Genomic DNA, 15,935 nt, shown 5'->3' on the forward strand with positions numbered 1-15,935 from the left:
TCCTTCTCCATCACTAAAATAATTTTCCTAAAATTTCCAGATTAGTTAGAAACCTCTAAGTATTTTTCTTAGAATTTTCTAAGGAACTAACCCATTTTTGCTCTAAAAATAATTTTAAAATTATTTAAGCCACTTTTTGGAGAATAAAATTTTCCAAAATATTTCTAAGTCTTCAAAATTCATATTACATATTTTCCCCCAATTTATTCAAGCACTAAATAATTTTAAATAAATTTTCTTATTTCTATTTTTCCTAGTTAGAAAATTTGGGGTGTCACAACAGGTATCCTCCTATTAGAGGCACTGTCGAGTACTAAATGTAAGTACTTTTCTTAAGTGAGATTCAAATCTTAGTTCACTATTGTAAAGGACTAACCATTCCGCTTTATCGATGAATTATTTATTTTTAATGGGAACAAATCAAATGATGAAATGGGTTGTATGCTTGGGGATTCAATTACAGGTGGCCCAAACCAAAGTCATAACACGGGCCTAATACATGTAATGAGCCCATAGTACTTTATAATAATTATGATTAAGAATAATTTTAAAGAATGATAGAAGTCCTTCCAAAAATTTAACTAGTAAACCCACAGTCTTGTTGACTGTTCTAAGGCCTAACTTGTTTTCAATATTTGGGTTCTGCTTCACTAAGATTTATGCAAGTACGTACTTCACATCTCATTGCATTATCTATTGTCTATTGAATAAGAAACTTCAGAACATGGTTTTATTGTATGTAAATAAAGCACATGGTTTTATTTTTAGCCTAATTATTGCGTTTGCGTATCATCAGGCTTTGCACATCTAGAACATAAACATTGATAATGTTGTGACTGTAACAGGACACATGAGCCTATTATAGTTTGAATCAAGATAAAGTTGAGAAATTTAAATTTAAATTTAAAAAAAGTATTTCCAAAAAAATTAATTAATAAAAAGTTTAATTGTATTATATTCATGAGCATTATTTTATCAATAATAAGAAATTTCAGTCAAGTAAAAAAGTTATGGTTGAGATTTTTTTAAATTCAACTTTTAGATATTAAAATCATTAGTGAAATAAAATATAAAATTTTATATTGTTTATTAAAACATTCAATTAATTAATTTATCACAAAAAATCACTGTCTTTCCTTGGCTCTGAGAGAGTACCCCGTGAAGTCAAATCAATCAATTAGTCAAAGCCTCAAAAATCAAGCTGCCAATGATCATTCCATCAAGATATCATTGATAATGGCAACAAATTTTTTTAAGTAGACTTTGGACTATTTTCACAAGTTTTGTATATAGAGAATGTAAATAGCACTGCTAATTATCTAACTAGATAGGGTCTTGAAATTATTTATACTTTATTATCTTTGATCATCCTTTGCTTCTTATTTAAAAGGGACGAATAATGAAATATGGCTGGGTTTTTTTCCCCCTTGTTTGATCTTTGTATTGTTCATCTTCCTTTGAGAACAAGTTTCGGATTTATTTTTTTAAAAAAAATCAACCAAATTTCCAAAATGATTTAATCGTGAAGCAGTAAAAGGATCGTGGGTATATATGATCACTGTGAACATGAAATATATATAGTACATCAAGTGCTTGAGTTTCTTTATTGCTGAAAGATAATTCATCATGAACAATATTTTTGACTATATCGCAATTAACCTCCTCAACCACAATTGAAGTCCTAGCACAATATCAGAAGTTCCTCTTCCATGATTGCGTTATGATGTAACAAATCAAATGCTTTATTAACACGCAAATGCATAGTCAATTATGATTTTTTTTCTTTTACAATTATTATTGGTACGTAATTTATAAACAAAAAGTTTTTTTTTTTTTAAGGGGACATTACGAACAAAAAGCTTTGTTTTTTAAGGTGACATTATAAACAAAAAGCTTTGGTTAAAAGCTCCTATAAACAAAGAGCTAAGGTTGATTGCAGATGATGATCAAGTCCCTGTCCCGGTAGCTAATCATGCCAAGAGGTTTATCTATACGTGAATTGAATTTCAAATGCATTTAAATTTTTCAAAGAAAGAGGGTCATGAAATTTTAATAATTCATTTGGGGTGTATGTGGAAACATCCTTTAATTATTCATAGAAATAACTTTATAGAGGGTCTTATAATAATTAGGGACACCAACTCTCTCAAAAATATAACAACTCCTAATGTTATAGTTCGTGTCACGCACTTCATTAATGGAAAAGGAGACTATTTAACAAGAGACTTGCCTGCATAAATTTACTCAAAAAATGGTCCTTTGTTTGTAAATGGTGATTACAGTGCGCTGGACAAATCATAGTTATGATTCCTTAACCGCATCTCCCGTGCCGATTGCAGATGCAAAACTTGAGTTGGTTTGGGCAATTATATGCATATTTGTGCACTCGATCGATCCTTTAGAAAAATAATAATATCACTGTGAGTCGCTTACCTGGTTACAGTAACCCACACGAAAGCCAAGTGACAGACGGCTAATGATGAGCATGGCCACATTTACTGCAAAGCCATTCAAAAGGCACCCACAAGGAAGAACAAGCCTCCAAGAAACATGGAGGTTGTAGGACCAAGAATTCTTGTGGTGTTAGAGGCAAAGAGAGAGGCTACCAAAGCTGCGCGGTATAGAGATGAGGTGAACAACGTTAGGAGCTCATTGTTGAATCTGCAGTAGGGTCCGTTTTCATGGCCTTTTTCAAGCTTCATGTGTTCGTACGCATAGCAGGTTTTCACAGGAACGTTGTGCTTTTAGGTCGGTCATACAATCACAAATATTCCCAATGTCCTAAATTTGGAGTCTTTGTTACCCGATTCTAACAACAAAATACTGTCACATGAATATATTTGATAGAAAATCGTCCTTTGACTTTTTTTTTTCCTATTATTTTCGGAATGTCTGACTTTTCTTAATTATTTAATAACTAATTATTTCAGCAAAATTTCAACAAAAAGTTACTTAACAGATTAGATTTCAATTTGATTTCCACCCCTAAACCGCAGTAACTCATCAACAAATTGATCTGGTGCGACCGCCAACCGCTACACTTAATGAGGTATAAAGCTCGAGTCTAGCCTTAACATATTTATGTGCATATATTTTAATTATATAAGATTAAAATAAGAAATTAAAATAATTTGAAAAAGATCTGAGGTATTTTGATATCTTAGTAGTTTTTAATCGAAATGATAAGGTTTCGTTTCAAGAGATGCTTGGTTTGCCAGCTATGAAAACTTTGTCATCACAGACAATAAGAAGACTCAATCTATCTAAGCTTTTATGAGATCTGGAGATCAACAAGTGAGGAGACTAGAGTCGCATGGTTCCATCCTTGAAAGTGGAAATCATGCACACCAAACAAGCCCAAATTTTAGTTCCCTATTCTCGAGAATATAATCCGTCCATTTGGCATAATCCAGGATGTCTAGTAAGCACTTCTCAGGGTAGAATTATATTGATAAATTATCTTTAATTAATAATTTTTTTAAACGCAAATAGTTTTTCCATCTCCTCTAAGCCCCCATTTTATGTCTGAACGTAAAGAATTATTACACAATCATAAAGTGCCCTACCATGATGTAAACTTAAACACAATACCCATATCTAAATCTTTTACCTCTCTCCCCTCATCACTGTAATCACCAATTCTTGCAGATTCAGAAATTAAAATACACATTTCATCCCAAAAAAAAATTTCTTGAACTGTATTAAGTCACCATTAAAATATAACAACTTCTTAATTTTATCCCCATTTAATATAAATACTATTTAAAGAAATAACTATTTATACTATAATAAGTTATGGATAAAATAGTACATTCATGTTAAAAATTTAATGAGATGACTTATAAATAGGATTAAAAAAAATAACTTTGTGCTTACTGAAATTTCTCGTTATCGATGAAAAGTTTCTCATGAATAAAATTAGACTACCAAACTTTTTATTAATTTAAATTTAAATTGTTCGACTTTATTTGGGTTATTCAAATTATAGTAGGCGCATGCATCATCATATTTCCAAAAGCACGATTCTTGGAGTCTTTGAGAAAATGGAGATTTGGGATGAAGCAAACCAAAAAGCATACACTACTTTAAAATTAATTAATTTGGCATAATCAGACATCAACATGTTTATGTTCTGAATGTGCAAAGGTTGATGATACACACACATCACCAACTTATTCCCTTACTTAAGCTAAAAATAAAACCAGGTGCTTTACAATCGAGGGGATCAAGAATTTCTTATTCAACAGAAAATACATAAAGTACTCAGATATAAAGCGCACACATTTCATGGCACTTCTCCACCTTCCGGAAGATGCCTAGACCAATAAGTAAAATAAATTATTTCAACAAGAAGAGGGAACTGTAATAAAACAAAGATAGTTATGGGCACGATAGCAAGCGTAAGAACAGGAAGAAAAGCCCAAAAAGGTGATGAGTTCTGTTGCGACATGATGATTATTGCTGAGGAAAAGGCTATCAACATAGTTGCAACTGAGAGAAAAAGTGCAATGAGGCCTATGATCAATTTTCCAGGTAAGGAGTAAAGGAAGTCATCTTCTGCATAACGTGACGTAAGAATTCCTAAAAATATAAGCACAGAAGAAGCTGAAGCAAACAAGGACACCGTATCTGAAATTAAGAAAACTCTGAACCACGTTTCCTTCAAAAATATTGGGTGCCCAGATGTTTGATCATTTCCACCAGGAACAGTAAAAGCTACAGCAAACATAATGGTGACAATTAGAGCACCAACAATTGAGCAAGAAGTTGCAGTATCTTTCATCCATTTCTCGCCATTGTTCCTGAGTTCTTTATGGTTTTCTTTGAAATAGTCCAGAGGAGTCAACTTGTCTTTGTTATGACGACGCTTAATTCCAAGATTCACCATACTCTCTACTGCCTATATTTAAAAAGGAAAGAAGTAGCATAAAAGTGCTGACAGATTGTATCTTAAAATATTTGTCACATATGGAATAATGGAATTAATCTCTCATTTCTTGTTGAATTTAATCCCTCACCTGCTAACCATTAGGTCCAAAGAGGTGGGAGCTGCATGATTTAATGATTTTAATTTATATGTTAATCTCCCTCACACATGCACACAAAAAAGCATTTAATTTGACTTCTAACCTTAAACCACTACCATTCCTTTGCATTCGCAAAGCGGCACCAGGGATGCGGTAAAGTTGGGAAGGAGGAGCCAAGTTTGCTGCTGTGTGCAACAAGTTATTGTAATTCTCAAGTAACATTGTTGCTACCACATTCTTAAAGCGAATCCCACGGAGGAGGTTAAAAATCTCAGCTTGACGATATTTAACGGCACTGAAGAAGGCATTCTCCTTTTGTTGGGAAAAAGTGACCATTGAGATTAATTCCGGGTTTGCTATTGATATCTTCTTACAAAACTCAAGATTCCCTGATATAGCAGCCGCCAACAGTGCTTTTCCAATCATACGCTTTTTGTCTTCATTCAAAAATGTCAGATTGTTACAAGCCAGCTCTAGAATTTCAGTTGCCCGTGTATGTTGCAACTTGAGCTTATGTATTTCCTTCATCCCTGAAGAATTGGTAACTCAAATATAACTTAATATTGGTCGAGTTTAATCATGAGAACAAAAATCTTAAAAGTAACTAATTTAAGTTTTGGGGAAATTTTGAGCATGCATACCAAGCAAATTATAAATGAAGGAGATGAGCCGCTGTAGTAGATTTAGTCCTATATATTGAGATGGAATTCTGTCAGTGCAATCATTCAAAAAGATTGCACACACATATATGCATATGCGTCTATCCTTTTCTTGCATTGCATCAAAGTTAGGTTCAACTAAAATGTCAACATTTGGCATCTTATGCATAAATCAAGATCAGCATCTCAGTCCCAAAAAAAAAAAAAAAAAAGGTCAGCATCACTCTGCCCAAATTGATTTTCATTCTCAAATTTTATATTTTGACATAACTCACTTTCATGTATGATAATTAAAGGGAAAATTTAATCCACAAGTCCGTTTTCCTCTATTTTAAATCAAATCTGAAATTAAAATTAATAATTTTCACATTTAAGGATGAACGCCCCTAATGGATTAAACTATAAGAGCTTAATTCCAAAAAAACAAAACTACAGAGACCTGATCGATTTAAAATTAAAGTAAATTATAAAGAATTGCAGAATAATTTTTCTACATAAAATAAAATTTTCTTCACATCTTTTAATATCTATGTTGTATTAGATTTGCTATATTATTAGATTTCGTCTTCCAATCAACCGACAGAGAATATAATACCTTCGGCCCAGCTACTCATCTCGTCTTCTGATTGCATGTCCACATGGATTTGATTAGTGACCGTAGCTGGTGGTATTTTGATATCTTCCACCCAGAAAGTGATCAAAGAAATAGAGAAACATTAGCTTCTTAAAATAGTAAAAGTGATAAAATCAATACCTAGAAGGACAAGTAATTTGTGTGAAGCTATTCTGTTTTTCTGAGATTATTCTGTTTATTTCATCCCACTAAACTAAAACATACACAATCATGCACAATCAAATAAGTTTACATATTATGATTTCATGACATATATCTATATCTGTTAGCGTTAATGAAATGTGAATTTCATTCTCTTATTTTTTCACTTCAGTTTTAAGCTCTTTCCTTTACTATATCGTGACGAAAATGAGATTATATACAGGTGGAGTTAAAACAACTTCAACTTAAATATCATTACTCTCATCATCGTAATTCAGTACTTTGGCTTATATAATTAAAAAGCAACATGTAGAAATTGTAGGAATAAAAAAATAGACAGTTAATAGTCGTGGTATGCACTAACAGTGATAAACCCATTGCTTCCAGAACCGAAGTTGACATTTGTTGAGAGAATCCGAAAGGTAGAATGCAGTGTGCTCAATTGTTGAGTATAGATTATCAGCAGCAAAAATCAGCTCTCTACATCGTTGGAGCAAATCCAAAGCAATACCTATTCATATATCATAATCACATAGCATGAGATGGAATGTCAAAGATAACAACATAAATGAACAGACAGGGAAAGAAATGAAAATGAAACATATATTATGCTTTGTTAATATAATTATCAAGAAGTTATTTTACCAAGTTCTTCAGCCATGAAACAGGTTTGGGGAACAAAGGACCCACAATGTGGTTTTCTTTGAAGACTTGCAAATCATCACCAATGGCAAAATAGAGATGACGTCCCATTTGGTTGAGGCCAACATGAAAAAGCCATTGTGACAGGAATGTTCCATTCATAGTCTCCTAATGGAATTTTAAGTGCTTTGCTATTTTCTTTGCGCAAGAAGCTTGCAATTGGGATGACTCCGCTACATGATGCAGCTACTGCAAACAGAGTACAATCACAAGCATCACGTACTTCAAGATAGTCTTTTGGAACTAATTTCACTAACTACTTTACTATGTTCTGATGCCCAAACTTTGCCGCTACATGAAGAGGTGTTTCGCGTATTGAAGTTGCAAATTCTACGTCCAAGACCCTAGGATGGCGTTCAATGAATGCTTTTGCATCATACCACTTGTCCTCAGATAAATACTTGTACGGAGTACCCATCTCTAATTCTTCTAACTCTCCCCCCTCTCCTCATCTCTGTAATCACCAATTCTTGTGTCAACAACCAGCATGCACGCATACATTAATATATGCGCGCGCGCGCACACGTATATATTGATTGATACGTACGCAAACATACACACACAAATCAGATGCATAATTAAGAGAAAGGACACAGATAAATCAAGTGAGAATTAATTAATGCAAGAAATATGGGAATAATGGTTGAGTAGGTTTTAATGGAGAAAATTTAGGTCAAATTAATTAGGTCCATTATGCCCAATTTGCCACTGAGATTATGCCACCTGTATTAGTGTTTCACATCATCACTTAACCTGTGAAACAACCGTTTATTTGTAACGGCTCGGGTTCCAATCACCGTCAATCAAAACCCAGAAATCCTTCCTTGGAAGGATTCACTATTCAGTTCGATATAGTTGGCAAGTCGTATGAGTAAACGCAAAGGCAAAATCCAAGAACTCTATAGTGTCAGTAAGTGGAGCAAGTATAATTCTGGAGGTCAATCCCCTTTGAAAATCGAAAAGAAAGGTCAACGAAATTTAGAGTGGTACATAGATTGGAAGGAAAAGAATGAAGTAAGAAAAAGGGGGAAAAACTGAAAGAAAGAAATCAGAGGATTGCGTGAGACGAGAAGCTTGCACAAATGGAGCACATTGAAAGAGAAGCCAATGAAAGGTGCTAACACGAAGCAGCAGAAGAGAAGAGTGAGAAAGAAGAGAGGAAGAATCAGACTTGTGCAGAAAGATGCAGAGAGGAAGAAGCAAATGTGAAAAAATTGTGCTTTCTTATAAGAGGGTAGCCTAATCAAAGGAAATACAACATGCTGTAACCAACCAAAAAAAATAAAAAGAAATACAATATACTAAGAGAGAGAGTGCTGAGTTTGGAGCTGCATTGGAAGTTGGTTATGTAAATTTGCAACGAGTGGATGAAAACGGTGGACGGGAGGAAGGCAAAAAGAAAAAAAAATGATTTTAGTCGAAGGAGAAAAGTTCAAAGGAGGCTTATAAGAAAAGGGAAAGAACTGATAAGAGGCCTTTCTGCTTTGCTGGTATGGTTGCATCTATAGAAAACGGTGCACACAGCAAGATGACTATCAAACTGAATCCCTCTAAGGAAGGTCTGCTTGATGATAATTGGAACCCGACCTGTTACAAATAAACGATGGTTTCATAGGTTAAGTAATGATGTGTAATGCTAACACAGGTGGAATAATCTCAGTGGCTAACTGGACATGATGGACCTAATTAACTTGACTTAAGTGTTTTCTGGGTTTAATTAGATATCTAGGGTTAAGTAGTAGGATTATTAAAAAAAAAGATATTTATCCATTATATTAGGATTTATTAGATTATTGATGACTCGTCATTTTTTGTTAGATTTGAGGTATATTTGGGTATTTTGGCGAGTCATCAAGTAAAATTGGATATTTTTATATGATTTCAAGCTTGCTTTTGTTAATTCTGAGAAATTCATATCTGTTTATCACATTTTACTTCTTAACTTCCTGTTTTGAGAGTTAAATTGTGCATCAAAATAGAGCCATTAAGAAAAATGTGTTTAGTTTAGCTTTTTGGAACAATCTTGAGATAATTGTGATTATTTGGAGTTGTTTAGAACTTACACATTTCTCCTTTAAGTAGGAGGATGGAGACCAGTGCTTTCAGGCTGTGTAGAACACCCTTGAAGAGTAGATTAGCTGGAAGGAAGCATAGAAGAGCTTTGAAGCCTAATGCAGAAAACTCTCATTTTCCAGTACATTTGCTGTTGGTTCACCACAGCCATAGCTACAACAAACGAACTGAAAATGCAGCTTCAGAGGGGTGAAATTTATGGCTATTCACTATCGATTCACCATGGCCAATCCACAGTGAATGAAGAAAATCCACTGCTGTGCGCGTTTCAATTACTGATGCGCTGTTAGGGTCAAATGGAAGGAGAAAAGCAACAGCTAGGCATTCTGGATTGTTGGGGCTATCTTGGGAGCTCTTTGGTGTGCCAGGGCAAGGATTTTGGTAAAGATTGAGTTGGGATTTAAAGATTGGAAGAGATTTTGGCTTCACATCTTGGTTCTTCTTCTCCATTCTCCTTTTCCTTCCTCTTGTTCAATGTTTGTGTTAAATATATGTATTTTCTCATGGGAGTTCTGAATATGTGTGGCTAAAGCTTTGATTCGAGTATTATTTTGAACCCTTGTATAAATTAACTCTTGATTCCTCCTCTCATTTTGTGATTAATGATATATATGTGTTTATTTTATCCCTTGCTTAATGTTTCTAAGTGTTTGATCACCATTTAGATGTTCTGTTCATTTGAGTGATGCTTGAGAAGGCTAGCTTAAGTGTAGAACTTAGGTAAAATTGTATAAGGGGGTGTTTAGGTGATAACCCAAACCATGGTTTGGGAAAAAATCACCCAAACACCCTTAAAAAACCAAAACCATGGTTTTGGCTCTAAAACCATGGTTTTGGGAAAAGCAAAAATTTTTTGCTTTTGGAAAAAAAAGGGAGAGTGTGAGAGCCTATAGGATATGTATCTTGTTGTTTTTTTTTATAAACATATTTTTTTATAAATATATTTAATCCTATATCTTATAAATATATATACACATTAATTATTTATTAATTATATTATCTTATGTATTATTAATTATGTTAATAAAAAATATATTATTAACAATTTTATTCCTTCAAATTAAAATATATCATAAAATATATTTTTTCTGTAATTATGATATTAACTTATGCTTTTTTTGGTAATTTGTACATGTAAAAAGTGCTTCTAGTAACAACTATCCAAACACTCTCACTTCTCAGAATCACTTTTTCACAAAATCTATTCTTCAAAAAATCTATTCTCTCCAGAATCTATTCTCCAGAAGCTATTCTTCAAACCATAGTTTGGTTATATCCAAACACCCTTTAAGACCTTAAAGTTTGCTTGTTGAATGGATGGTTTTGTTGGTGAGATAGAGATATACTTGCTAACCTTACATAGTCACCTTAGGATTAGAGCTTAAAATTGGGTTTTATTAATTGTAACAAGAGATTGAGCAATTAATAAAAATAAACACTTGTTCTTGACTTGAGAAAGCTTTTACAAGTATATTTTGAATCCTAGACTAACACATATTTTCATTCAAAGCTTTTATGAGAGGAGGTGAATTGAATGTTACTAAATACGAAGGGGATAAGTAATCCTAGATCCCAATTTATCCTTGAAGTCCAAGAATCATTTGTTTTTATTAATTTTTTATTTTTAAAAGTAGTTTTTCTTCACTCTTGATATATTTCTGTCACTCAAATTAGGCAATAGTGTAATAATCAGTACTTGACCGGGTTTTGGAACCAAATCCTCATGGGAATGATACTCTACTCATCACTTTATTACTTGTGATGACTTGTGCACTTGCGGTGTGAATAGCTTTGCTCTATATTTGTTCACGAGAATGTTCAAATATTATAACTAAACCTTAAATTTGGTTTATTATAGTTTGATTATGAATTAGTGGATGATAATTTTAATCTTTAGCTGCTTTAATGTTATGTTTGTTGATTCAATTGTGCGCTTGATTATCCTGAAAGATGAGAAATCTAATTGGGACTGATCTTGATATTCTAAAGGAGCCTAGCTAGGCATAGGGAATTTAGATCAGACCTTTAATTGAATAATCGTTAGAATTGAGTAAGTATTTAGGCACATTGAATAACTTGATTTGCTTGGAGAATAAAAATACATATGCCTATTGGCCCCATATATATAGTCACATTAGGCTGGCACTCAATTTAGACCGATAGCTAGTTTAATTATAGATTAAAATAGTTGGAATGCCTTTTAACGATTCGGAAGTACTATTAAGTAATTAAGAGTTCTATACTAACAAATATAGCTTTGTTTTGGATAAAAAGACAATTATATAATAAAAAGACGATTAAAATACAAAGTCCATATGGTTAGTAAGCAAACAATAGAAGAGCCTATGGAAGAAACTAAGGTTTTGAGTACAAAAATAGACACTAGAAAAAGCTTTGGACATTCTAATGTTAGCATTGCATGACATTTTAATAAGAAACCCAAAAGATCTACCACAAAAACGTCCAGAGCCATACACCTTGACCTCCAACACATCACAGAAGTTTTTACAGCTAAACAAATTCTAGAAGCTAAGTCTGTATTGATTTTCTACCCTTGAAAGTATCAGAACTTTTGTATTTTCAAAGTTAATCCTCTTTTAAGAAACTCAGTCAACCTTCTTATTAGGCAAGTCCATAAAAACAGAGTTATATGTCATATAAACAGGAAACCCTATAGATTTACCACAAAAATATGGAGAGTAAATTACTTTGACCAATAACTCATATCGCAGCAAATTTTTTCAGTTATGCATATCCTGCAAGATAAGTGTGTGCCGATTTCCTACCTTTGTGAATGTCATGTATTTTGTCTTCCCAAGGCTGGTACCTATTCAGCAAATCTGAAACACCACTTTATTGAGGACAACCCCTAAACTTTGGGGGGAAAAAAGAGAAACTAATAAACTTAGATAGTTCTTCTTTCATACTGGATCAACTTCTACAAAATAATAATTGTGAAACAGAAAATACATGAATTTAACATATAATGAATTTACCCATTAATTATTAGGTAGATTTATTGAGAAAAAAAAGCCCACTAAAATCGTTGAATTAGGATAAATAATATGAATGCAAACAAATTCCTGCACCTCTCCACGTGTATGAACCTCCAGTAAACTGATGACTACCACGGCTTAATGATTTGCATAATTCTTATAAGACAACTATCCCACCTATTTCATAATGCTATAGTTTATTAGCAAGCAAATTCTGAGAGACTTATATTTCATAAATTTAAATGTAAAGAATATATGAGCAAATGTCACAAGAATCTAATTTACATGTCTGCCTGATGCTGCATTTCAAATAGAATATTGATTACAAATACCATAATGTGTCGTATGATAAGCAAATTTTATCTTTCCATGGATATTGGCGGTGTCATGTGCTTCAAACTTTATAATCAGTTACAGGATTATTTTGGAGTCCCCACACAGAAGATAAAAAATGTGAGTGAGAAGGGGTTGGTGCATTTAACTGGAAGTGTGCGAATAGTGATATCTTGTTGGTTTGGCTGGCGGCCTGCCCTGTCCTTCTGTGAAAGGTTTCAGCACAGTAAGCCCCCCAGTCTAAAACGAACCAGAACCACCCCTTCCTCTTCTTTCTCCTCCAAGGACCATCTTGTGTTTCGCTTTGTACGTACACTTTCTTCCTTCTCTTCAGCTGCCTAGTTCAACATTTGAACCAGTGGGTAAGTACCATTGAGTTTTGATAGTTACCTTAGCCTCAATTGAGGATAAACCTACGGGGTTTGGTTAACATCAACTTTGAATAAAAATGTATGGGACAAATCTTTTGCTTGCACGAAACTCATTAACACATTGCCTTGCCGATATTACCCAATACCATACTCAATATCTTTAGCAGTCCAGTGAAGAAAAATGATAGCCTCAAACTTATACTTACAAAAAGGATTAAAAAATTTTTTATAACATCCACAGTGCTAGATATGAACACAAGTAGATAATAAAAGACTAACCAATATGTATAACAGATGTGGAACACAATAAAGGAAGTATGAAAAATAAAACAACAAACATTCTGCAGAATTGTTACAAGGTCCTTGAAAATGAATTATTGCAAGACAATATCATATTTGCCCAAATTATGGATACGTAATTGCGCCTCCAAGCAGCAGTGTGGTGACACAAAATATGTCATGTACAAGAGCCAACACAAAGATGAAGATATGTAGATGATGTAGTGATTCTAATGAGAAAAACAGGACCTTACCCTGCTTTGCCAAACATACAACCAATCAGCTAATATATTATTACCAATCAAATACATTATCATTTCACATCACATATCTACCTCTAGGAAACAATTTAAGATCTCTATGTTCATGAGAATCAGGCAGTAGTACATATATTTATCCTGGAGGTCAATACCTTAACTTGCTAATGCATTTATACCAATATCAATAATCAACATATACATGTACACATATATATATATATATATATATTATTTTCACAAAAAAAACAATGCATGCACAGATATATGCGTACGTATAATATCGATACAAAAAGAATCATTAATCAAATAACATATAACCTAAAAATAAATAAATACATAAACTAACAAAGTAATTTCTTATACCTCTTTTTTAATTCTCTAAACCATCTGTTCTAGAAAGAAGACATCTTGAGTTGATGATAGTGTCAAGCAAACCCAGGCCGATGCTCTCAAGTCAAACATACCTGAGAGACATTAGTTAGGGAGAGTGAGCAGCAAGTAGACCTTGGAAGATGAAAAATATGAGAACTTAAAAAGCAATAAAAAAATCCCACCTTTGAAACCTCTCATCTCATCCTTTTCCTCCTTTCTTGAATTTTTTCATTCAAATCGAACAATTCATGCTAAGCCATTGTTATGTTTAGAGCTGGTTAGCAATCAACCAAACACTAAAACCTACCCAGAGTCTTCTAAAATTCATAAAGAGCAAGATCTCAGAACTGAATCTGATGAAGAAGGAAAAGAGATGAGGAAGAATAGGGAAGAAAAAGATGAAGAAGGAAAGGAAAGGAAAGAAAGACCTTTCTGATTTACTAGCAATGGCAGCAAGATGGCGGCAACCACACACAGCGTTGTAACCTCCATGCACTCGCACCCACCACACCACTGATAACCACCACACCCACACCTAACGGTAGCCGACAAGAGGGATGCAGGAGATGGCAAACTCCAAGTTCTCATAGTGTTTGTAAGCAAAGGAAAAGGAGTAGTGATTTCTCTGTTAGCGAAAAAGGACGAAATAGACAAATGGAAAAGCAATTAGTTATGATTTTTTAAAATTGGACCTGAAATCTAAATTTAAACAGTGAATAGTAATCCGAGTAGTTATGTTGAAATTTTTATCCACGGGCTTGTATTTTGACCTGCTTAAACCATAATGCTTACGAATGCGTATTCTGAGAGGTTAAAGGTAGGATGTTTCAATGCTCCACTTGCCATAATTGCCACAAATACGGGATCCATCCCAATTGCAAAATGCATGATAAACAAAAGTAGCAATTTACTTACAATTCCAGCTCAACGGCCTTGGCTGATTCCTGTTACCTTGGCTTTTTTTGGTGGCCACAACAAATTGGGACGTTATATCTATTCTGTCACTCCTTTGCAAGTCTTCAAACCAGAAAACGAATCTTTTATGGGTCCTGAGTTTCGGAGAAACCTGTTTGAGAAATGGAGAATTTGGTAACATAACTTTTAGATATATAATTTCATTCACAAAGCACAATATATGTTTCATTTTCATTTTTTCCCCCTCGTCTCTTTATACTATATGATTTTGATACATAAATAGATATTGCATTGCATTTGCTCCAAAGATGCACGGAGCTGCTCTTTGCTGAAGACGCAGATCGGAACTCAACAATTGAGAATATTGCACTCTCTCTTCCTCATTCTCTTCACAAAAGTCAACTTCCGTTCTTGAAGTGATGGGCCTATCACTGTTAGTGCATATGATTACTTTCCACTCTCTGTTCTCCCTACAATTTTCTATACATGTTGTTTGCTCTTTTAAAGTACTCACTAGCCATAATGACGGATTATGATGATGACTGTAAAGATGTTGAAGATGAAACAACCTCTGATATAATTTAGTTTACACACACACACGCTAATTCCAAATCCGTCTCTCCCTTCCTCTCTTACTTCTGCCTTCCTAATTAAATAAAGAAAGCTTTTTTAAAGAAATTCTCAATCCACAATATAAGTCACTTGGTGGATCATTAATGAATTTTTTAAAAAAAAATAGGTATTACCCCTCCCTATTACAATTTATTAGAAGAGGAGTTGAAGTATCATGTAGCGTTTCTTTGTGCTCTTAAATATGTGCAAAGTTGCAAAAAAATATTTTATTTTTAAATTTGACAAGTCAACCACTTTTCTCATTTGGTGGGGTAGTACTCCCTTTATTCTTATTAGAAGGCATTTTCAACTAATTTACATACTAATTACGACAGTTAAAGCTATAAATTTCTCTTAAATTTTTTTTTTTAATTTTCCCTCCAACTTAGATTAAATAATATAGATAGAGAAATATAGAGTTCAATGAGCTTATTAATACTAAACCTTAATTAATAACAAGGGTGAAATTGAAAAGTAGCTATTAATGAGTTATATAGTTGATGATTTATACTGAATAAAAAATTGCTTCTAGAAAATGCCCTGTACTAAAAACCAAAGGGG

General features: G+C 33.4%; 1 protein-coding gene across 1 annotated transcript; it reads right to left on the reverse strand.

Annotated features, from left to right (window-relative positions):
• Positions 1-4,285: 4,285 nt before the first annotated feature.
• LOC114717905 (uncharacterized) lies at positions 4,286-9,686 on the reverse strand. The gene is made up of 6 exons (XM_028903130.1): positions 9,458-9,686; positions 8,628-8,750; positions 6,826-6,972; positions 6,282-6,365; positions 5,124-5,557; positions 4,286-4,900 (listed from the first exon to the last, which is right to left on the reverse strand). The coding sequence occupies exons 1-6, from the start codon at positions 9,684-9,686 to the stop codon at positions 4,286-4,288; spliced, it is 1,632 nt and encodes a 543-aa protein (XP_028758963.1).
• Between the last annotated feature and the right edge of the window lie 6,249 nt (positions 9,687-15,935).

The sequence above is a fragment of the Neltuma alba genome, unplaced genomic scaffold (genome assembly GCF_004799145.2).
Source record: "Neltuma alba isolate B1F8T4 unplaced genomic scaffold, ASM479914v2 tig00011781_pilon, whole genome shotgun sequence".
Lineage (NCBI taxonomy): Eukaryota > Viridiplantae > Streptophyta > Magnoliopsida > Fabales > Fabaceae > Neltuma > Neltuma alba.